Here is a 24,521-nt window from a genome sequence, read left to right on the forward strand (position 1 = left end):
TGTTTCTTCATACTCGCTTTACTGAAGGTGAGATAATGAATTTCTTATTAGAAATATCACGTTCAACAAAACTCTTCAAATTAGTAGGACGTGCTTAATTAAACACTTTGCTGCACCCGAACGAACTCAAAATTAACTGTCATTTTTAATGGTAAGCTGCGTAAAACTCAGCCCTTTTCATTGGTTTATATCCTGACAGCTTTAGAGCTTAAATGTAATTGCATTTTCCAAACAATTTTTTATGCAGGTGACAATTTTCCGTTGGGTGTTAATATTTCAGTTGAGCTTTGTTCGTCAGTAGGCGACTATCACAATGAAAAGCTGAAGCTTAAGTGCAAGCACGCAGCGAATCTGCAGGAGTGATCGACAGGTAGTTTAATACAAGATAGTCTATTTTAGCTTATTCTCCCTTAAACTGGCCTTGTATGATTGTTTCTGCCCCATTTTTCTTCTCTTGAAATTTGCGGCGAAGGGGAATTTCGGTTGTAAGCTGATACCGTTACCAACTTGTAAATTATAATGACTATACATGTCCTGAGAAGTGCAGAATGATGTATGTTTTCCTGTAAGTTATGATGTGGCGATCTTCTTGTAGTTTTACCGACTAAAACAATATTTCACAGTATTGTCTTTCATTTTCGGTCTGTGAGTGGCTCGAAATGAAAGATGGACATCACAGCACTGAAATGGGTTGTGCAGTTACAAACCCACCAAAACAGAAGGAAATCGCCATGCGCTGGATAGTGCTTTCACGGCAAAGTTTAATCATATTTCAAGGTACTTCTTTGTTATAATAACATTCAAAGTGGCAAATTTAGGACGATCTTTTTTCCTTCCGCCTCAACAACAAACTCGTACGATGTACGAAAAAGCCTAACCATAAGTAAGTTTGAGAGAACTTCAAAAACTATCGACAACAAGAAATAACGATACCAACGAAGATAAAGATGCAAGTTACGATTTTAAATACTTTTTATTGTACTACTGAGTGATTTCCTTCAACTTTTGGCGAATATGTTGATTCTCATTTTCAGATTGTGGATCTTGTAAAACGCTTTGCACTTTAACTTCGACAGTCCAGCTGCCGTTTCCTTGCACTTTTTCACCCATTCAAAAAACAATTACGGAGACAAACAATTTTGGCGACTCTGGCAAAATTTCGACTTAGAAATTTACCTCAGAATAAGAGCGAACCTGATTCAGTTTCTGGACACTGAAATGAAAAGTACTTGGTGAAAACATGGAAAAGTATACTCGTCTCTATTCATCGAACGACCAAATTTGCCATCTTTTGCTTCGAGATCTGAAATAACCCTTAAAACAACTTCCCAGAAACATACAAGTTGAATGCTGCATTATTTAATTGCTACTTGGGCCTCAAGCTCCATATTAGAAGATTTGTGGTGAATTCTTTGCTTTCAGACTGGCTCTTTTTCAACATGAAGCGCTAATAAATGATCTCTCAAATACCGCGCGATTAATCGAGATATTGTTGCCATAAAGGCATTTAGCAAGAAAAAGTAATTGAAATTTTAATTAGGTACCAAAACTATTTAAAGCGTAGAGAAATATATTTTATGATGTTTGCGTCTAAAAATACAATTAGTGTTAAATGGCGATAATTCAACAATTGTTTCGAGGCTTTCAATTAGCTGCATAAGTTATCTTGAGTTTTACATTATAGACGGATTCGATTGCGCGGAGAAACGCATTACAACTTGATACTCTATCGAAGCCGAGAAACGCGCATAAAAAAAATTATAATGGATTTGAAGCTCAACGAAGCTCCTTATTACATTTGTAAGTAACACATGTTCATTCCCCTGGTTCAGTTACTGTAAAACTTGCGAAAGGACATAACATTTTCAAGTCACTACAAACGTTCCTTTTGCATCACACATTGGTTAAATTTAGAGACAATATTATAATGACATTTTCGATTTGGAAGTTGTCCAAGAAACAGTCACGATAGCTGCAAAGATCCTCATAGATTCTGGAAGTTTTAACGGCTTTCCTCTCTGGAATATGGAGGGGCTGAACCGCCGTGAGGGCCCACAGTATCTTGAAATATTCTTTAAAGACCTCGAACTCTCTTATAGTCGTAAAAGAACTCTATTTTTAAAAGCATTCAAAAGTCTTTCATCAAAATAAATAAAGGCTCTTAACTTCCATTTAATGATTGTTAAAAATTCTACGCAGTAATTAAAGGAAGAAACATATATTTATCCGTGGAGACTGTCAAGAGGAAAGAAAAAGAAAGGCAGTTTTAATTTAATGATAAAGAAAAACAGATTAAGTTGCTAAATTAAATGGGTTTCCATGAAATGAAGGACTGTTGTTTATGTTTATCCTAAACATGGCCTTCGCAGAAATTTTATGCAGCGTTTGTTTGGCCGTCAATGATGTTTTGCGACCGGGAAGAATCGAACTGACGTCGTTCTGCAAGAGGCTGCATGCACTGTGAATCCGTTCCAAGTATTTGCTCTTCTCGTTGTGATCTACTCACTGGCTGCCATCGCTTTTTATCGTTACAGATTCATTGTAAACCCTCTTCCACGCACACCATCATCAGTAAAGAGAATTACAATTCTGACCATATCTGGGTTGTGGCTGTTGTCATTTGCAATCGCCTGCCCCTTTTTCTTTGGTCTCAGGTTTAGAAATGGTAACTGTGAGGAGTTGTCTTTAGTAAACAATAGGTCCTATGTAGCTATCAGATTCATCCTAACTACGCTTTACCTTATGTAATAATGCTGACATCTTACGGTGCAGTGGCGTGGAACTTCAGGAGGCGAATTGTACAGATTAACGGAAGAAATCGGGATTTGAATGTTTCATCCTCTTGTGTTGTTGAAACTGAACTCCGAGAGTTTCGAGATGGCGCGAGAATGGAGTAAAGAACGAAGAAATGTTCTGCTCGAACAGAATCATGAACGGAAGAGACAGTAAACCCGAAAACACAGACCCGGTGAAAGATTTACTTAAGATGATTTTTATGCTTATTATCATTTACGTCGTTTGTTACTTTCCGTATCAAGCCCATTATGTGTGGGAAAGGGTTTGTAACATCACTGTGCGTCAATTTAGATATCATCAACTCTTTATGGATTATAATTTTATTTTGATTTGCGTTCCCATCGCCCTACATCCTTTGTGTTATGGAACAATGAAGAGTTTCTTTGCTAAGGCGTTCTCTAAAATCATTCTTCGTTTAAAAAAACAATGATGAATGTGTTTCTCAAGTCGTAGAGTGTCTTTTTCAAGTTCGAGCAAATTCTTAGGTTCATTTTGCCTTGTTATTAGAGCCGTTTCCGAATGAAAGATTTTTCAAATTTAGTTGTTCCTCCTCGCCGTTTAGGACTGGTGAGTTTATCTCGAAATTGACTTGTTGACTAGGCCATTATTTCATACACAGACTTATCATAATGATAATGTTTATGCAGCTTGCGTATCTGCGACAACAACGATAGTAGAATATACTTTTGAGCTACGTTACAAATGTAAGTGATATGATTAAAGGAATATGCTTACTTGTTGAGAAGAAATTAAATTTGACTAAGGCCCTTTAAGTGCATGATAAAATATTATCTTCTTGTTGTTGATAGCGAATTCCTGTTCAAATTGAAAACGAGACTTACCTGTAAGTTGAATCCATCAGGCACTTCTTTCATGTAGTCATTGTCAACGATGTGTAAGCTTTGTCCTCTTTGTACAGTGACCAATGACATCGACATCACCAACTTTAGTGCGAGAGTTTTCAGATCAAGCTTCTCATGGGGTTTGAGAAAGGAAATACAAGTCAAAACAGGTTGCACATCCCAAGGTCACTGGTACCGAGAAGTTGGCGGGGAACCCTTCTATACACCTTTCATGAACCTGGAAATGAGTGGATGAGTGCCAATGGTCATATTGTTCACTAGTACAGTAATGGCTGATATGGCACTCCTGGCAGTATTAATGGTGGTGTACGACAGTCTCTAGTCATGGAGACTGGCCAGAAAATACAAAACCGCTGTCAAAGGTGGGTCGTAAGGATCACTCTTCCATTTGCTTTAAAAAAACAATCCATTGTGTGATGCAAGGCTTGTACTGCTTCTATGTCCCTGCGGACCAGGACTTGAGGATGATTTGTGCAGCCTTGTCTGAAAGATTTCTCTGCAGTAGGCTTTTCCGGAGAGCTTGCGGGCCGTTAGTTTCATATGTTCCCGGAGGGGATGCAACGCATGATTGTGAGGTTGTATCAGTAGGTGGTGTGACCGTGGAAGAAGGACAGTGTAGTCTACTCACAGATGCAGGAGAACTAAGGTTGGGTCCACCAAATTGGAACTAGGAGTACACCAGTCGCTTGGTCCTGTTCTATTTTCTGTAAACAGGCCGCTATGACACTGAAAGGTGGAAAAGCATAGAAAAAGTATTCTTTCCACCTCATAAAGAATGCATTGGCAGATATTGCACCAGGGTCCAGTTTCCATGACACATAACTAGGAACCTTAAAATTGAGTCTGGATGCAAATAGATCTATTTGGAACGGACCCCACATTTTGTTTATATCTTCGAACACATCTGAATGTAAGGATCACTCAGTTGAACTGTTAATTTTCCTAGATTCAGCGTTGGCATCCACATTAGTTGAGCCAGGTATGTGACAAGCACTGAGCCAGATTACTCTCTCGCGGCACCACTCCCAAATTTGCTTGGCCACATTATTACAGTCAGTGGATTTCATAACCCCCATTGCATTTACATATGCTACTGTCGCAGCATTGTCAGATTGAATCCGAATGTGTTTGTTACGAATAGTGCTGCACAAGGATTTCGAACCCAACAGAACTGCTTTCAGTTCTAAGTAATTGATATGGTAAGCTTGTTCTTCCAGAATCCATAATTCCCCGGTTTTTTGATCCCCACGTACTGCCCCCATCCTATTGTAGAGGCATCAGTAGTAAGGGTGAGGTCAGGGTTGGTTTGCGTAATGTTTCGGAAAGCGAAAGTCACATTGTTCACCCACGGGTGCAAATCGGATCTGGCCTCTTGTGACAGACTCATGGGTGCATCATAATCACCCCTATTATCCTATAAAGCCTGGATTTTGTCTTGCTCCAAATATCTATAAAACAACTCCCCGTATTGTTCACCTTGGAAACTGGATACTATCAAACCTATAACATGAGCAACCTCTCTAATGGTAAGGTTATGTTTGTGTAATAGGTCCTCATATGCCTGCCTGACATAAGTAACCTTCCTGGGTGGGAGGCGTATACTCATCGAAATGTTGTTTGGCAGAAAACCAAGAAACTTTAGTTATTGTGTTGGTATAAGTACTGACTTTGTAGGGTGGATAACAAAACCCAACTTGAGAAACATATTAACCGTCTACACAATGTTTTCCTCACAGGATGCATAAATGTATCTCATGAGAAAAGAGTCATCAATGTGGCCCATACAAAAATGGCCCAGAGATCTGAGGCCAGCATAGACTAGTTTTAACAATTTGGTACTAATGGTCTCGTGGCAGATGCAAGCCCATTTGGGAGACAAGTAAACTGAAAATAGTTTCCCTCCCATTCAAACTTAAGGAATTGTCTATCGTCTTCCACCATACGGACGGTGTAATATGCATCTTTAGGATCATCTGCGCCTCCGAGGCCTGAGTTAGTCTTGATAAGGTGCTGTTTAGGTTCTGTAGGACGTTCATCAGATTGTTGTTGTTCATACTTGACGTTGCTACTGTTGAGCCTGAAAACTCTGCTGGTGACTCGTCTGGTATTGTGGATATGGAGAACGTTGTTAAAAATCGACTGAGCGATGTTTTGCTTCGATAAAATCGAAAAATTGCGAAAAAACAGCAAAAATTTTGTCCTTAGCACTGAAGCCTGCAAACTGATTTCGGGCGCCAAAAGCACTGGTTATGCGCATGCACTTAGCTATCTCATGGGATCCCTGAGGCAGTGATGACGAGTTAGAATTACATAAATTGTAAAGAGCTCCAAATTTAGAAACTGCTGCTATTTAGAGCATGCGCACGTCGCATGAAATTTTTTTCAATGACGAGATATCTCTTGCCGACCGAAAAATGGTTTTCATGAAACTTTGGAAGGCTAATGGGCCATCTATTCCTAAGTTGTCAGTTGTTTTCACAGTTAGCTTATCGGTTTTTTGAAATGAATGTTGAGACCTTGGGCACAGTTTTTCTCAATACGGACCTCCCGGCTGGCGAATAACACTTATAAATCATGCTCAACCTCGTCCCATTATCACGTTACCGAATATTTCCCCAGCTGAAGCTGGAGAACATCTAAAGCACATGTCTGTTAGTTCATAAAATCGTACCAGAGAACACTGAAAAGTGAACATCCCACGCAACAAACGGTAAGCTATTCGTTAACATTTTTTCACGTGCGTTAAAAAATGTTTGAAGGATAATAAACACAATAGCATCCATTTTGCACTAAAAATATCCTCGTAAGTGTGTCCATGAGCATAATCTGTTCCTCTAATCACTCGTTTCTCTTCGAGCTTCGCTCTCAAGAAACTGTATCCGTGCATTTTTTTGCCCCAAGTAGAGGCTATTGTTGATACAATGTTGTTTTCGAGGATATGAAAATTAGTTTGGAGCTTTTCATTTTGTGAAAATCGCAACATTGTCGTTTACATCACGACATAATCTTATTAGGCACCCTGTCGTTAAACCTGGAATTCAAAGCAAATCTTAGCATTCCGAACCGTACTTAATCACAAAACCAACTGAATCAGCTAACCTCGCAAAGATGACGATGGCCATTTTGGTGGTTAACCCAGCTTTCGTTTCAAATTCCCATCTGTTGCACGTGGCGAAGGTGTTTATTTGATAACACATTCCTCAACGGTGCAGTAAGCGTCTGTTTTTCTTCACATATTCGAAGACATTTAAGTTTTCAGAAATGTCTAGAATAAAAGTGAGCTTCATTGTGGACTTGATGGAGGATAATTTAAGCATAAATACCTGTAGGTCAATAGTTCTTTGCCGAAGACGAGACGAGCAGCAAGCTGATGCACGTGTAGATGCAACACACTCACTGAAGAGTTTATCACACGAGGCTAAACGTATTACCATCACGACAAATTTTTATTGTTCTCGAATGATAGAATTTAATACAACATATTGTCGAACCTGAGTTAAGCGGCACCGTATCAAGTGTTTACCTATTAATAAGTGGTCCTTGTCAAAGTTCCCTTAAGTATTTTAACTTTTACTTCTTTATGCGCCAACTTTATTGAGCGGTCGTGGTCACCCTTAACTAAGTCCTAACTGTTGCGTATTCCGAGCGGGGTTGCTCGTCGGGTCTGACTTCCCCATGGACAGGAAGCAGCGTGTAAAGCTTTCAAGTGACTGTTTCTCGGAATGGGGAGCCGTTCCATCTGGAGTGCCTCGAGGCACCAAACTTGGACCCTGGCTCTTCATACTGATAATCAATGATCTCCACACACCCGGCTACGAGGCGTGGAAATATGCGGATGATACAACACTAATAGAGGTGGTCCTAAGGGGAGGACAAAGTACAATGCAAGTCGTTGTTACAGCTGTGGAGCAATGATCTATCACAAACAAGCTTTAGCTGAACCCAGTTAAGTGTAAAGAAATGCTGATTGACTTTAAAAGGACGCAACACCAGTTTGATGCGATTACTGTCAACTTTATGGAACTTGAACGAGTAAACAGCGTTAAAGTGTTAGACGTAACAATAGCCGGCACCCTACAATGGAATTGTCATATTTCTGACGTACTTAAAAAGGCTAATAAGCGGATGTTCTTTCTCATATTGCTTAAGCGCGCCAAAGTTCCGGTTCGTGATATTATTAGTTTCTATCTTATTGGTATTAGGCCTCTACTTGAATATTGTGCTCGTCTTTACCATCATGCACTGCCTGATTATTTAAGTGACGACATAGAACGCGTTCAAAAACGCGCACTCTCTATAATTTCACCTGGCCTATCATATCTCGCCGACCTTTCATTGTTTAACCTGAACTCACTGAAGGATAGACATACCGAGCAATGTAATAAATTTTTCGAACCAATAGTGTCCAATACGGAGCACAAGCTTCATCATTTTTTGCCACCGAAGAACTATACTACTTATAATCATATAGATCAACGTCAGTCTGTTAACCCAGAAATGCGCACCAAGCGTTTCTCCCAGACATATTTACCAGCCATATGTAGACAATAGGTCTGTGTATTATTCGTGTATTATTCTTGTATTATTCTTGTAAATTATATGCTCTGTAAATATAATTTATAATTTTAGCCACTGTATTGCATTGTAAATAATCATCATGATGCAATTCAGCCTTACTGGGCTGTCATGTGATTTTTAATAAAGCTATCTATCTATCTATCTATCTATCTATCTATCTATCTATCCAACTGCTTGTTTGTATTGTTTTCCACGTGTATTGAAGGGTCACCTAAAGCGAAAACTCTAAAAAAAAACCCAATAATAATCTCTCAAGTCAAATTTTCCATGTTTATCTCCCGAACCAATGTTAGCACTTTGAGTTCCAATGTCTTTCTTTCTCGGACTGTTAAGTCAAAATGGTGTTTTTTTAGGAGGTTATGTTCTGATAAGTAGTTAGAAGGTTGCGTCATCTTTACGTGATTGAATATCCGTTGTTTAGGAAGATCACAGTTTACAATAATCAGTGGCAAAATAAGATTAATGTGATGAACTTCCAAGCCAAGAAACTAATTAAGAATCAGACGTCTGAGAACCAAATGTGTTTTCCTTTTCGTACAAACATGGTTCTCCGCAGCTAACAACGCTGAGAAGACACTAGTTGTCCCGCCTTACGCGTTTTAGCGGCGCTGTCGGACTGCTTTGGACTAGGGTTTAAGAAAATTGAAAGATTGATGTGCCATTGAGCATCTGCCAGATGTTCTCTCAGTCAGTACATACGAAAAATTCATTTGATTCAATTGCAAATTTTCATTCAAGTTCTGAGATAAACTACTTAGACTTTAATTCTACATACAACTCTTGAGTTTTCAATAAAGAGATGGTATCTATTTTTTATCATCGGTTTCTTTCGATACAAAAGACAGGAATTAGATCAAGCTGATCAAACCTCGCAAATAACCGTCAGGTATGAAATTGTACAGTTCGATTTTGATCAAATGTGCAGTAGAGGTTCCTAGCATACGCACGCGGTAACAAAAGAACATTAGTGTTAGCTATGAGTGAACACGGTTGGTCAAGAAAGGCCGAGGTGCTTCTCTAATTTTTTAACAGGCTGACGTCTTGTGCTCTCATCAAACTATCAAATGCTTGGTTAAAAAGCAGTTTCATATTTTTCAGTCTGAGTTGTCTCTGCAGTTTAAATCTCTGTTTCCTTTTAAAAAAATTCATATGTTTCCTTTTAAAAAAATTCATATGCTGATTGAAAAGAAAATTGTTATTTGCAAACCTGTCCGAAGTGAATTTTGCTAAAAGCTGTAGCTACGTCATAATCGATATCTTGCGTGAGTTTTTCCCTACACAAAACTAAGTGAAAAGCTGTAAGTAGATTCTAGTGATAACTGAAGTGAGTTTTATCTCTGTCTATCGGTAGGATATCTTCAATAATTTACTTCGATAACTTCCTCTTATAGTACGATGGCATACTTTAACCATATAGAATGTTTACAAGTTTATTTAAAGTCCACCAATGTACTTCGCGAATCTCTGGCAGTTGTGATGTTTGTGTGATCTTAAACTGTTGCAATGATTATAGCTCTGTACCAGCTGGGTTTTTAGTATACCAAGCCTCGCGCCGTTCTTGGAGCGATCTTTGACGAGACCAGCATTTATAATTTATCACTGATTCGTCATTCATTTGTCACTCACGGTCTGAAAATTTGGTGTCATTGGTGTCAGTCAATACTCAACAAAGAATTCATCGGGGAAAATGTTTAAAAGCCTTTAAAAGTGTAATTCTGGTGATTATCGTCAGCTAATGTTTATCGAGATACAAGATACGAGAACAGCAATGATAACTTTAATTATAATTAAAATCAATATGAAAATTCGTCATTCATATATTGACAGGTTTAAAATTCGAAGTCATTTGTGACGTTGACTATCAACAAAACAGTGGAGAGGAAGACGGAGCAAAAGTCTTTGAGAAAACAGCTTCGCACTACATTATCTGTTGTCTGCTTATCTCTCTCACAATAAAGGTGTTAACAAAGAGGACAGGAATACTGAACGACAAGAGCCGGAAGACGGCAAAAACGATGGAGTTTATCAACAATACGAACATCACAAACTCAACAGAGCCCCCCACGGTGGGATCTGTCTCCCGGATAGAACAGTATGAAGAACCAAAAGCCCTTTACATTTTCCGTTTAACCCTCTTCTCCGTGATCATCTCGGCCAGTATAATCGGCAACTCCATGGTTTGTTATGCTGTGTGTACCATACCTTCCCGCAAGCCTCTGTCCTACCATCTCGTCGCTAACATGGCCTTCGCAGAAATTCTAAGCAGTGTTTGTTTGGCCGTCATGTTTGCGAGCGGGCAGAATCCAACTGACGTCGTTCTTCAAGAGGCCGCATGCATTTTGAATCCGTTGCAAGTAGTTGCTCTTCTCGTTGTGACCTACTCACTGGCTGCCATCGCTTTTTATCGTTACAGATTTATTGTAAACCCTCTTCCACGCGGACCATCCGTTAAGAAGATTACAATTCTGACCATATCTGGGCTGTGGCTGTTGTCATTTTCAATCGCCTGCCCGTTTTTCCTCGGTCTCAGGTTTAGAGATGGTGAATGCATCGAGCTGTCTTTCGTAAACGATAGGTCCTATGTAGCTATCAGATTCATCCTGAACTACGCTTTACCTTATGTCATAATGCTGGCATCCTACGGAGCAGTGGCGTGGAACTTGAAGATGCGAATTGTACAGATTAACGAAAGAAATCGGACCTCGACTGCCGAATCGTCTTGTGTTGTCCAAATCGAAGATCAAATGGAGCTAAAAGATTTGAGAGAGGACACGAGAATGAAGGAACGGAAGAGTGTCGTGTTCGATCAGAATAACCGAAGAGACAGCAAACCCGAAAACACAGACCCGGAGAAAGACTTACTTAAGACGATTTTTATGCTTATTATCATTTATGTCGTTTGTTATTTTCCATATCAAGCCCATTATGTGTGGGAAAGGGTTTGTAACATCACTGCGTATCAATTTAGATATCATCAACTCTTTATTGATTATAATTTTATTTTGATTTGCCTTCCCAGCGCCTTACATCCTTTGTGTTATGGAACAATGAACAGTTTCTTTGCTAAGGCGTTCTCCAAAATCATTCTTTGTAGATCTTTTGATTAATGTTTATCTCAAGTCGTAAGCGGAACTTTGGATAAACTTTTACCAAGCTGCGAAACGGACTCAGTTTTAAATCGAACTCAGTAAAAGTTCTATGCTCCCAATGTGGCATCTGTAAATGTCTGGCAGCCATCTTGAACACTATAGGGAAGTCCTCTAGTCAAGAGTTTCAGAGTTTAAATACCGCAAAAATTGTTCGTGGAAAACTGTATTTTTCCGAACAACTTTGAAAAAAAATGTACATATTATAGCGTCACTAGCCTCTTAGTCTAACTCACAGGAACACTATGCAACGGATATCTTCAGTAACAACTTCCTGCCGCCACATGCATTTTGTATAAAAATTCTTGAGAATTACATATCCATGGCTTGGCTTGTAAATATGCTCATCTTTCACAAGGGAAATTACTAAGACTAGAAGCTCATAGATTATTTTCTGATCATTTAGTTCCTTGAAGAAAATTTGCTCGATGTTATATACTTTCAATTATTGTATGTAGAAATATAGGCTTCCGGTGGTTTGATGAGAGGAAGCTGATAAAGGATTTTCAAATGTGATCAATGGCTGTAAAAGTTCTCTTAAATACTTTAGGAAATCCTAATGTGCGTTTATTTGCAAAGATGGGAGAATATTCATGTTAACTTAAAATATGCCTGAAAAGAACTGATTCTGTAGGCATAAGAAATATATTTGACTCCTGATAAATCCAACCTTTAGGGAAAGTGAAAGAGTTTCAAGTAATAGGGTGATCGGGTTATCGGGCGTAGGGAACAAGTGACCAAAAATATGAAACAGATGGTGTTTTTTGTATTTTTATTAATACATTGCACATTTTAATAAAATTAACCACAGAGATGTCGGGTTGAATAAAAGTTTCAGCAAACAGCCAAATCAGCGCCAGGTTCGAGTCCGCAAATGTTCCAGTTATTAGATATGTACATGTGTTGAACAGCAGGGGGAGAAACTTCGCGAACAGTCTTGTAAAACCGCATCATCACAAGCGTGTCCTTGTTGCGTGATTTTTTTCTCAGAAAGGGAGAGACACCTACACTTGATGGATAGTCATCATAAAAAAAAACGTGGTGTAATTACATTGAACGCTGAGTGTGAGTTAAAGTGTTTTAAACACCCACAGGTCTCTAGACATGGTGGCGATCAGAAGTCAAAACATCCTGCAATTCAATAGAGCTAAAGAATTAAGGAATATTATAGGTCTCATAAGGTAGATGAAAGATGAAAACGGAAGAATCTACCTTTAAACATCTCTCAGATATTCCTTCAGTCGGTAAACATAACAAATTAATCGCAAATTTTCAGACAAACATTAAAGTTAAATACTGTACATAAATAATAATTATATATACAAGTTCTATCAAATGACAGAACTGAGTTGTCAGTCATAAGATGGACTTAAGTATTTGTCCTCTTAATTTCCAGTGATCATTGGTTCTTTTCAAAGAAAATGACAGAAGTATAGACGCATCGATCTCAACAATAATATGATAACCGTCATGAAAACGTGCTGTTCAATTTTAACTAAAATGTACGGAGGAGTTTCCTGGCATACGTGTGTGGTTGTAAGGCATCATGACATTGTCACGAGTTATGAGTGAGTTGTCCGAGTGATGAGTTAAAATGCGGCTTCTCCAATGGTTTTATGCAGTTAAGGGGTTTTTCTTAGTGCAAATTGCTGATTTCAAGGAGATTTCTCAGTGCAAATTGCAGATTTCAAGGAGAATCGCGGCCCTCAAACGCTCGAAACACTGGCAAAATGTCGTGCCATTAAGCTGGATTTCGACTGTCGCGTTTGTCACGCGCGTGAACGTGCGTTTAAAAAGATTACGTACGTTGAGGTGAACGTTTAAGTGCGTTGACATTGTCATATTTCTACTTCCACGTTCTTTTCTAGACGCTTACGTATGTTTCACGCCCGTTGCAATCGTAAGAGTGTAGAGTAAAGTTGCACAGCCTGCACAGCCTTCATCTGCTATACAGGGCGAACATTTTCTCTCGTTAAAAGGCGCGGTACTCATTTATACGAAGCAATGGAAATTCTCGTGCACGTTTTCTTTACGCACGTTTTACGAATGGAAAAACTCACGCGACACTAGAGGTTATGAATACACATTTACACTTGCAGCACTTGAACGGCTTACGAGGAAGTAAAATTTGTTAAAAGCCCTTGCTACGTCACAATCGCTATTTCGCGTGTTTTTGCCCCAAACAAACCTAAGTGAAAATCTGCTTGCAAATCTAGCGAGAATTGAGCGGCAGTCAGTCTAGTCCACCACTACAATATCTTAAATTATTCAGAACGACTTCAACTTCCTCTAATCATACAACGGTATCTATAAGCCACAAAGTTGTTTGAAAGAAAAAGTTACCGAAAAAAAATATTGGCATTTGCGAAAGGTTTGGATTGTTAGTTTTTTGTTGTTGTGTCGACAAGCTGTGTTTGCACTATTCACGATAAAATATTCCCGCGCGGTCGTTTGTTAAGATCAGCTTTTTAAAATAATTTTTTTGTGTCCTTTGATTGCCGTCACCATTTTCATACTCTCAACAAAGTCGCAGACGGAAAAATTTTGTAAATGAAAAAAGAACCTTTTCTCAACAGTTCATTACAAACGTTTTCGCGCACACGGTTCCTATTTAAGTTAAAATTTAATGCCTTTCAAAGTAGTCCTAAACTTCCATATTACGAACAGGTTTTGATATCTTCTTGCCATGCTTTCGCAAAGAATGATTTGATGAAGGAGATAGCATCATCACAAGCTCCATGAAAATGAATGAAATCTAATCAATCAGTTCAGCTTAGCTGCTTTACAGCAAATTAACATTTTTTCTACGATCACATTTCTACCTACAAGTGTCTTTATATCTATCTTACTATGAAATTTTGCTTCAATACCTACGTTATATAGAGTACTCGTAACGCTTTCTGCTTCTTATACCAGTAGAAGTTTCTTTACAGCACAATCTCCGAGAAATAAATACTAGGTAGCTTCTTGGTAGTAGATGACATTTGGCATCTACTGCCACTTGGCATCTTCTTGGTTAACGAAATATCAATTTATTGGAATGATCCTAAGAAAGGCGAAATTTATACCATACTAAGCTAATCAATAATTCGCTACCGAAATACGATGGAGCGTTATTCGATTGAATTCTTAAAAAAAAATGGATGGTCAGGAAGATAAACATCCCGTGGAGCCAATGAGAGCGTGGGAAAACATGAGTGGTCAAAAAATGCAATCAGCGATTGGTTTTAATCTATCATGCGATTGGTCGGGAATATGGCGCAAATTTTCTAAACTAATCCCAGGCGTAAAGCATGGTGATGTAACGCCAACTTCATCTTTGAAAGATAATCTACTAGCAGCATACTGTATCTTCTTGATTCAAAGGCGGAGATCCAAATTAGACTTGTTATAATAAACACTTTTATCATGTAATACAAGGACTTTCAGCCCTAAGAAAAGCCGTAACAAAACACGTGAAAAAATACGATATTTTTTCACCATCAGCTGCTGACAAGTCACTCGCCTTTCGCCGGGGCCACTCGGTCAGGTTAATGAATGAACGGCGTAGCCTTCACCATTCTCAATCCAAGGTCATTTGTCGGAATTTTGTCGAATTATGGCTGCTAAAAAACTGAAAAATCCGTATCGCTTACAGACAATGACGCTCAAACTTTCCTGAAAGGGGAAGAAAACCGAAATACGGAAAGAAAAACCGCAAGTTACGTATTCAGTGTCTTTGGTAATGGTATTTCACGCGGCTGAGAACGAAAATCGGCAACTGAAAGATTTGCCACAGGCCTATACAGAAAATGTATCTGTGCTATTGGTGGGAATATGGTGGCGAGAAAACAAGAATAAATTAGTTGAATGAAAAGCTCTCATTGATACCGTGGAGATTAAGAGTGCCGATTTGAAATACAAATTTTTGTTCTAGTGTTATGGGGCTTTCCGAACTGCCTAGACGGAGGGAAAGGTCGCAAACTACAATATGCTGCTTAAAATGATTTGGGAGATTATAGTGTCTAGCGACTGGTTTGGATGCGTCCTTTTCACTTTTCTTTGTCGCGAAGGTGTTCTCGGAATTGGTCACCTAGTCGTCTTCCTGTTTCACCGATGTATAACTTTTTGCAATAAGTGCAAGTTATGCAATAGAGGACATTGTCACACGTGAAGTGATCAGTGATCTTAATGGATCTCTTGGGTCCCGACATTTTCTTCTGTTTTGAAGGAAAGGACAAGTTTTGCATCGTGAGCGAGCGCATCTGAAAGTTCCAGGTTGGTCATTGGTTTTAAATCTTGAACTTTTGACCAAAAATTTGTCATGTTTTGTTACGTTAGAACGAAATTAGTAGAGGTTGCATAAAGATAGTACCGGTCTCTGAACCGTTTTGAAGTAAATTAAAGTTTTTAACATTTGTAACGTTGCTCGACAGTATCTTCCACTATCGTTGTTGCCGCAGATACGCAGCTGCACAAAAATTCATCATCATGATAAGTCTGTATATGTTCACAAGTCAATTTTGAGATAAACTCACCAGTCCTGAACGGCGTAAAACACTGAGGAACAACTCATGTTGACAAAACTTTCACCCAGAAACTGCTTTAATAACAATGCAAAACAAACCTGAGAATTTGTTCGAACTCGAGCATGGCATTCTACGACTTGAGATACATATTTATTCTTGTGTTTTCAAGATCTACAAAGAATGATTTTGGAGAACGCCTTAGCAAAGAAACTGTTCATTGTTCCATAACACAAAGGATGTAAGGCGCTGGGAAGGCAAATCAAAATAAAATTATAATCAATAAAGAGTCGATGATATCTAAATTGATACGCAGTGATGTTACAAACCCTTTCCCACACATAATGGGCTTGATACGGAAAATAGCACGTAACAAAAATAATGATAAGAATAAAAATCATCTTAAGTAAATATTTCTCCGGGTCTGTGTTTTCGGGTTTACTGTCTCTTCGGTTATTCTGATCGAGCAGAACACTCCTTCTTTTCTCCATTCTCGTACCATCTCTTAACTCTTGGAGCTCAGTTTCATCAACACGAGAGGGTACAACATTCAAATCCCGATTTAGCCTTTCAATCTGTGCAATTCGCCTCCTTAAGTTCCACGCCACTGCTCCGCAAGATGCCAACATTATCACATAAGGTAAAGCGTAGTTCAGGATGAATCTGATAGCTACATAGGACCTATTGTTTACGACAGGCAGCTCCTCACAGTTACCATTTCTAAACCTGAGACCAAAGAAATAGGGGCAGGCGATTGCAAATGACATCAGCCACAGCCCAGATATGGTCAGAATTGTAATTGTCTTTACTGATGATGGTGTGCGTGGAAGAGGGTTTACAATGAATCTGTAACGATAAAAAGCGATGGCAGCCAGTGAGTAGATCACAACGAGAAGAACAATTACTTGCAACGGATTCAAAATGCATGCGGCCTCTTGAAGAACGACGTCAGTTGGACTCGGTTGCCAGCTCACAAACATGACGGCCAAACAAACGCTGCTTAGAATTTCTGCGAAGGCCATGTTAGCGACGAGATGGTAGGGCAGAGGCTTGCGGGAAGGTATGGTACACACAGCATAACAAACCATCGAGTTGCCGATTAAACTGGCCGAGATGATCACGGAGAAGAGGGTTAAACGGAAAATGTACAGAGCTTTTGGTTCTTCATATTGTTCAATTGCGCTCACGGTGGAGGTATTGATTCCATTTATGGTAGTGTTGGTAAATAACGACATTTCCGTGTTCCTGTGATAAGTAACTCCTAAGGGGCTGAAAACGAGAATCTTCTATCACAGGTGACCTGTGTTACTGCTACTAGGAAGAGATATATAAACTTACCTTTAAGAATCAATCAAACGTTTTTTGTGCCATTGGATGTCGACAGTTAGATTTTGGGGATTTCTGAAATTCCACATTTATGGCGAATTTACGAAAGTTATTAAAAATTTATAGCATTTCAAAACTTCCAGAGCCGCGACCAATTGTCTTTCAATCATTCTTTACCCATCCTCAAGTGTTTCTAATAACTTGAAATATCAGGAACAATGAGCTAATGCATCGAAGACGAATAATGGCCTTGAGAGCAATTATTTACTTAAGTTAGCAAGTACTCGTTTTTTTTTTATCATAGAAGAATAATCCTTCGGATGGATAAATATAAATTTTCAAAACTGTCAGCTGAAGGAATTAATGAGCCGACACAACGGAGTTTTTGTTTGCATAATTTAAAGGTAGTTTTTTAATTCGTCAGGGGCAAAGATCGTTGATTGCCCTTTCCCTTTAAGATTATATCGACCCTTTTAAAGCTTGAATTTCATTTGCTTCCAAAGTAGAATTTTTGTCAGATGATTTAGTTCTTTTTGGACTCTCAAGAACAACAAACTTTGGGAATGAATACCTAGGTGATCACATATCCATAGAAACTTCATTTTGTTATCACTCTGCGAGTGTAAAAACTTATAACTAGGGAATGTGAAGACAGCTTAGGAAGGACGCACATTTCTCCGCTCGCGGGGAAGATTTGAGAAGATTAATGACAGGAAGCCTTAGTGAAAAAAGCTGCGCGATTAATTTGAATTTCTAAATTACGTTCTCGTCGCAGATGGATCCTTTTTAGCGTAATATAATTGTTCTTCTTTCACTGGTTTTATCAACTGAGTTGATGATGTAACTTGGCCACTGTAGAAATCTAAAGCTTAAGTTTCGAGCGTCAGTCCTTTGTCAGTGCGAATCGATAGTGGACAATTTACAATTTAATTTTCTCTACAGAGGCCAATTTACATTATAAGGACATTTGATAATGCCAAAATGCCTTGTATTACCCTTTTACCAACGCAACATCACAGTTTCTTTAGAAAGTTACGCTCTTTATTACTCTTTACAGGGACATATTTCAATAAGAAAGTCTTGTTTCAAATTCATACTTTGATCAATACTTGGATGGATGATCCGGAAACCAGTTCTCCCGTACGCAGAGCTTATTGCGCTAGGGTGGCAGCTGGCCTCGTACACGAAAATGGACCAGCGCTTCTAGCGCCAGTCTCCAACAGAACAAAGCCACGCGGGACTAAAAAATGACTCATTTCCTCACACAAAACTAGCTTTAAGAAGCAGATATTTCGTGGGTCAGATGGAGATTGATATTTTACACTGCCTGTGGTACAGATAAGCTCCTTTGATGAACAGATGGTGAGCATCATAAATAAAATGCATTTACAACAAAGTTATAGTTTTAATCAAATATCCTACGTTTCATCAAGCGCATGCTACAAATTTTCGAAAGTGAAATTTCTTTTTTCTGCACAAAATAATATATCAATTTAAAGACGACCCACCTGGTCCGAGTGTTTTCCTAGTTTTTTTTCTTTTATCATTATTTTTATTTATGATTACGTGGCATACCAAGTATGGGCGTGGTTCGAAACATATTATGGGAAGGTGGATCGAACGAGCACGACGAACTTTGATGCCCAATGCAGTCCAGGAACAGAAATGAAGAGCTTTTTATGGCTCACTCAGAGACATATTGGCACTTAAGTTTTTTCCTCCTCCCCCTGTCCCTTCCGTTTGTCACGATTGAATCATGAATTAAAATATTCCATTCCCTGAAAGACTGCGCTGCGTTTGCCAAGTCCTCCTTTGGAAATATATAGATGGACCGGCTTCACAAAACTGTCGGGAAGTAGTGAAAAATTGCGTGGGTCCTATGTGGCAATTTGCCGCTTAGCTGGCAAAATCTTGTCTGCGTAAAATTATCGGCTCAATACCGTACCAAGCTCATGGAAACAAGCAGCTGTTTTTTGCCGAAGAAAATTGTTTATATGCTAGTTATTCTCCTTCATTCACAATTGATTGATTTAATTTTTTCTCTTAAGGAACATTTTTATCACCATTATACTATTAAATGCAGCGTTTGTTTCCATTGAAGAAAAAACAGTTTAATAAACAGACGAAAACTGTTTACCGAACAAAAACCGTTCAGAAAACTTTTTTTTTCTCGTAGGTAAAAGGATGAATTATTTAACATAAATATTTTTTATGAAAGTAAAATTTTACTGGATGGTTAGTTTCAAAATCTACGTTCTATTTTATAAATTGATTTCATCATAGTACTTCCCCGTTAGTGGAGTGACAGGCTGACATTGAAAATGATTCCTACGTGCCAGTTTTTATATGAAGTGAAAAAGTAGGTTGAAGAAAACTTGTAATTAAAAATATATAATTTAAGTCCTTATTTGTACTTTCCGAGTCGTCATTGTCCATTATATATGATCTGCATTTGCATGTCGCGTTATTTGCGTCTAGAACTGACCATGTGGCCGCCGCTAGTGTCAAGAAGCTTCGATCATTTAAAATTGAGTGATTTTTCGTTATCCCAGAAGCATTGCAGTCAGCTTTTCTACACAAACAGCGGATTGGTTTTATTTCAATAAGATATTGCGAACCAAAAGGTTGTGCAATTGTACATTTGGGAAAGATACTGAGATAATCCAGTACCCAAAAGAACGATGTGCATATTTATAAGAGCACAAATATTGGTGACGTTGAGTACTTCTGTTTATTAAAAGTTCACAGCCTTAGACAGCTTTCTCGAGCTAAGCGCATTTAGTTCTCGTTAGTATGGCGTACAGCTCTATTGATCAACCCATTTAGCTACAGCTTATAAGTCCTATTTCCCGTGTGTAAAATACTCACTTTCATCTCCAACGATATCTTAATACGTAAGTATTCTGTGCTACAACTAATTACTAGTTTAATGCACAAACAGCTAAATGGAATACAGGTGGAAGAGTGAATGAGCTATTTCTTATTCCAGTGTTAATATATATGATAATTATTTCCCTTTAGGTTTATGCAGACGCTTCCATAGTTTTTTCCGCTATTGGTAGCGGAGATCTTTGCCCAGAATTTTAAATGGACAACTAGGATTGAAAGGGTGTAAGTGACGTGGTGAAGAAAAAAACTTCGCCGATGGAGACAAGTTTAAAGCTTCCAGGATGCTTTAAGAGAATCTAAAAGACGGCGGACGTGGTCCGAATGCACAAGATAATGGACGTTTTGTCGCGGCAGTAATTGAAATTATTCAATGAAAAGTTCGGGCCTTTAATTGTAGTTTCCATAAACAATGGTTCAAATAATCGTTGGTGGTAGGAAATAAATATAATATCATGTCTTAAAGACTTGTTTGGACTTCAATTCTTACTCACAAAATAAATTGTCATCTTTTTTCTGCGTAAAACTCGGCCCTTTTCATTAATTTATATCCTGACAGCTTTAGAGCTTAAATGTAATTGCATTTCCCAAACAGTGTTTTATGCAGGTGATAATTGTCCGTTGGGCGTTAATATTTCAGTTGAGCTTTGTTCGTCAGTAGGCGACTGTCACAACGAAAGGTTGAAGCTTAAGTGCAAGCACTCAGCGAATCTGCAGGAGTGAACGACAGGTAGTTTAATACAAGATAGTTTATTTTAGCTTATTCTCCCTTAAACTGACCTTGTACGTTTGGTTCTGCCGCATTTTTCCTCTCTTGAATTTTGCGGCAGAAAGGAATTTCGGTCGCAAGCTGATTCCATGACCAACTTGTAAATACATGTCACGAGAAGTGCAGAATGATGTATGTTTTCCTTTAAGTTATGATGTGGCGATCCTTTTGTAGTTTTGTAGTTCACAGTATTCTCTTTTATTTTCGGTCTGTGATTGGCTAGAAATTAAATATGGATATCCCCAGCACTGAAATGGGTTCTTCGCGTACGTTTCAAAATTTACCAGTTGTGCAGCTACAAACCCACCAAAACTGGAGAAAATCGCCACGCGCTGGATAGTGCTTTTACGGCAAAGGTTATTAACGTACTTCTTTGTAATAATAACATTCAAAGTGGCAAATTTAGGACGATTTTTTTTAGCCTCAATGACAAACGCGTACGATGTACAAAAAAGCCTAACCATAAGTAAGTTTGGAAGGACTTAAAAAACTCCCGACAACAAGGAAAAACAACAACACCAACGAAGATAAAGATGCAAGTTACGATTTTTTAAGATACTTTTTATTGTGCTACTGAGTGATTTCTTCCAACTTTTGGCGAACATGTTGATGCTCATGTTCAGATTGTAGATCTTTTAAAACGCTTTGTACTTTAACTTCGACAGTCCAGCTGCCGTTTTCTTGCACTTTTTCACGCACTCAAACAAAACTTGATTACGGAGGAAATAGTTTTGGTAATTCTGGCAAATTTCCACTCAGCAATTCATCACAGAAAAAGAGTAAGTCTGATTCAGTTTCTGGACACTATTATGAAAAAGAACTTGGTGAAAACAAGGCAAGTATACTCGTTTCTATTCATCGAACGACCAAATTTACCATCTTTTGCTTCGACATCTGAACAACTTCCCAGAAACATGCATACTGAATGCTGCATTTAGTTGCTACTTGGGCCTCAAGCTCATTATCAAGATATTTGTGAGTTCTTTCCTTTCAGACTGGCTCTTTTTCGACATGAAACGCTGCTAAATTATCTCCCAAATACCGCGCAATTAATCGAGATGTTGTTGCCATGAAGGCATTTAGCAAAAAGTAATTGAAATTTTAATGAGGTACCAGCAGACTGTGCGCAAAACTATGAACAGCATAGGGAAATATTTTATGATGTTTGCGGCTGAAAATACAATTAGTGTTAAATGGAGATAATTTAAAAATTTTTACGAGGCTTACAATTACCTGCACTAGTTATTTTGAGTTTTACATTACAAAGGGATTCGATTGTGCGGAGAAACGCGTTCCAACTTGTTACTCTATCAAAGCCGAGAAACGCGCATAAAAAAATGATCAACGAAGCTGCTTGTTACCTTTGTAAATCACACATGTTACTTTACCTGGTTCAGTTCTTCTACAACTTGCGGAAAGACCTTGAACCCTCTTAAAGTTACAAAAGGACTTTATTTTAGATGTATTCAAGGATCTTTCATCAAAATAAGTGAGGGCTCTTAATTTAATGAACGATTGTTAAAAATTCTACACAGTCTTTGAAGGAAGACTAAAACACATATTCATCCGTGCACAAACTGGAGTAAATGGAAAAGAAAGGCAGTTTTAAGTTATTGATATCGAGAAACAGATTAAGTTGCTAAATTAAATGGGTTCCCATGAATTGAAGGACTAGTGTTAATGTTTATCCTCGCGATAGCAAGAATAGTTCCTTTTGCCTCAATAAACTTTGAAGTGGCACGAAAGCTTACTAAAGTCTTAAATATTCTGATCTAACAGTGTAATTTAAATTAAGTCTAAAATATTCTGATTTGACAGTATAACTTAAACCTTTTAAGGTGTCAACTGAAGAAGACCAAAAGATGCTGATCAGTAACTTCACAAACAACACAAACTCAACCGAGCCCTTCGCGGTGGGATCTGTTTCCTCTATAGAACAGTATGAAGAAACAGAAGCCCTTTACATTTTCCGTTTAACCCTGTTCTCCGTGATCATCTCGGCCAGTATAATCGGCAACTCGATGGTTTGTTATGCTGTGTGTACCATACCTTCCCGCGAGCCTCTGTCCTACCATCTCGTCGCTAACATGGCCTTCGCAGAAATTCTAAGCAGTGTTTGTTTGGCCGTCATGTTTGCGAAGGAGCAGAATCGAACTGACGTCGTTCTTCAAGAGGCTGCATGCATTTTGAATCCGTTGCAAGTAGTTGCTCTTCTCGTTGTGATCTACTCACTGGCTGCCATCGCTTTTTATCGTTACAGATTCATTGTAAACCTTATTCCACGTACACCATCATCAGTAAAGACAATTACAATTCTGACCCTATCTGGGCTGTGGCTGTTGTCATTTGCAATCGGCTGCCCCTATTTCTTTGGTCTCAGGTTTAGAAATGGTAACTGTGAGGAGCTGCCTGTCGTAGACAATAGGTGCTATGTAGCTATCAGATTCATCCTGAACTACGCTTTACCTTATGTGATAATGCTGGCATCTTACGGAGCAGTGGCGTGGAACTTGAAGATGCGAATTGTACAGATTAATGAAAGAAATCGGACCTCGACTGCCGAATCGTCTTGTGTTGTCCAAATCGAAGATCAAATGGAGCTACAAGATTTGGGAGAGGACACGAGAATGAAGGAACGAAAGAGCGTCGTGCTCGATCAGAATAACCGAAGAGACAGCAAACCCGAAAGCACAAACCCAGAGAAAGATTTACTTAAGATGATTTTTATGCTTATTATCATTTATGTCGTTTGTTATTTTCCATATCAAGCCCATTATGTGTGGGAAAGGGTTCGTAACATCACTGCGTATCAATTTAGATATCATCAACTCTTTATTGATTATAATTTTATTTTGACTTGCCTTCTCAGCGCCTTACATCCTTTGTGTTATGGAACAATGAACAGTTTCTTTGCTAAGGCGTTCTCCAAAATCATTCTTTGTAGATCTTATGAATAGTGTGTATCTCAATTCGTAAGCGGAACTTTGGATAAACCTTTACCAAGCTGCGAATCATTTACGTCGTTTGTTATTTTCCTTATCAAGCCCACTATGAGTGGGAAAGGGTTTGTAACATCACTGCGTATCAATTAAGATATCATCGACTCCTTATTGATTATAATTTTATTTTGATTTGCCTTCCCAGTGCCTTACAACCTTTGTGTAATGGAACAATGAAAAGTTTCTTTGCTGAGGCGTTCTCCAAAATTATTCTTTGTAGATCTTAAAAACACAATAATGAATATGTTTCTTAAGTCGTAAAGCGCCTTGTTCAAGTTCGAGCAAACTCTTAGCTTCGTTTTGCCTTGTTACTAGAGCAGTTTCAGAATGGAAGTTTTGACAACTGAGTAGTTCCTCAGTGTTTTATGCCGTTCAGGAATGGTGAGTTTATCTCAAAATTGACTTGTTAACTAGGCCATTATTTCGTATACAGACTTATCATCTTGTGCAGTCTGTGTATCTGCGGCGACAACGTTAATAGAAGATACTTTTGAGCAACTTTACAAATGTAAGTGATATGAAAAAAGAAGAATGCTTTTTCAATGACGAGATTTCTTTTGTCGACTGACAAACGGTTTTCATGAAACTTCGGAAGGCTGATGGGCCATTTATTCCCAAATTGTCAGTTGTTTTCACTGTTGGCTTGCTGTTTG

General features: G+C 38.5%; 3 protein-coding genes and 2 long non-coding RNA genes across 6 annotated transcripts; 3 read left to right on the plus strand and 2 right to left on the minus strand.

Annotated features, from left to right (window-relative positions):
* The first annotated feature begins 251 nt into the window (after positions 1-251).
* On the plus strand, positions 252-12,197 carry LOC149047676 (dopamine receptor D2-like). The gene is made up of 2 exons (XM_089203624.1): positions 252-370; positions 10,065-12,197. Exon 2 carries the CDS (start codon positions 10,253-10,255, stop codon positions 11,342-11,344), a length of 1,092 nt encoding a protein of 363 aa, XP_089059750.1. The 5' UTR covers positions 252-370; positions 10,065-10,252; the 3' UTR covers positions 11,345-12,197.
* Positions 256-23,883, plus strand: LOC113676974 (dopamine receptor D2-like). Of its 2 annotated transcripts, XM_089203621.1 has the most exons (6): positions 256-370; positions 18,272-18,576; positions 19,498-19,573; positions 20,236-20,830; positions 21,093-21,225; positions 22,708-23,883. In XM_089203621.1, the coding sequence occupies exon 6, from the start codon at positions 22,732-22,734 to the stop codon at positions 23,824-23,826; it is 1,095 nt and encodes a 364-aa protein (XP_089059747.1). In that variant the 5' UTR covers positions 256-370; positions 18,272-18,576; positions 19,498-19,573; positions 20,236-20,830; positions 21,093-21,225; positions 22,708-22,731; the 3' UTR covers positions 23,827-23,883. The 2 variants fall into 2 exon arrangements, with proteins under 2 accessions (XP_089059747.1, XP_089059746.1); XM_089203620.1 differs by lacking the exons at positions 256-370; positions 18,272-18,576; positions 19,498-19,573; positions 21,093-21,225 and adding an exon at positions 19,971-20,108.
* Positions 2,568-24,061, plus strand: LOC149047677 (uncharacterized). The gene is made up of 2 exons (XR_016185778.1): positions 2,568-2,665; positions 24,014-24,061. It is a non-coding gene; the product is annotated as an uncharacterized LOC149047677 (long non-coding RNA).
* Positions 12,145-14,506, minus strand: LOC149047678 (uncharacterized). Its single transcript, XR_016185777.1, has 2 exons — positions 14,258-14,506; positions 12,145-12,514 (listed from the first exon to the last, which is right to left on the minus strand). It is a non-coding gene; the product is annotated as an uncharacterized LOC149047678 (long non-coding RNA).
* On the minus strand, positions 16,025-17,263 carry LOC149047679 (dopamine receptor D3-like). Its single transcript, XM_089203625.1, has one exon. It carries the CDS (start codon positions 17,121-17,123, stop codon positions 16,056-16,058), a length of 1,068 nt encoding a protein of 355 aa, XP_089059751.1. The 5' UTR covers positions 17,124-17,263; the 3' UTR covers positions 16,025-16,055.
* Positions 24,062-24,521: the final 460 nt, after the last annotated feature.

This window comes from Pocillopora damicornis, chromosome 4 (genome assembly GCF_964200805.1).
Source record: "Pocillopora damicornis chromosome 4, jaPocDami1.2, whole genome shotgun sequence".
NCBI lineage: Eukaryota > Metazoa > Cnidaria > Anthozoa > Scleractinia > Pocilloporidae > Pocillopora > Pocillopora damicornis.

What these genes read in the sequence shown, in the direction of transcription:
- LOC149047679 (XM_089203625.1), bottom strand. Translation starts at nt 17,123, where the DNA reads ATGTCGTTATTTACCAACACTACCATAAATGGAATCAATACCTCCACC.
- LOC113676974 (XM_089203621.1), top strand. Translation starts at nt 22,732, where the DNA reads ATGCTGATCAGTAACTTCACAAACAACACAAACTCAACCGAGCCCTTC.
- LOC149047676 (XM_089203624.1), top strand. Translation starts at nt 10,253, where the DNA reads ATGGAGTTTATCAACAATACGAACATCACAAACTCAACAGAGCCCCCC.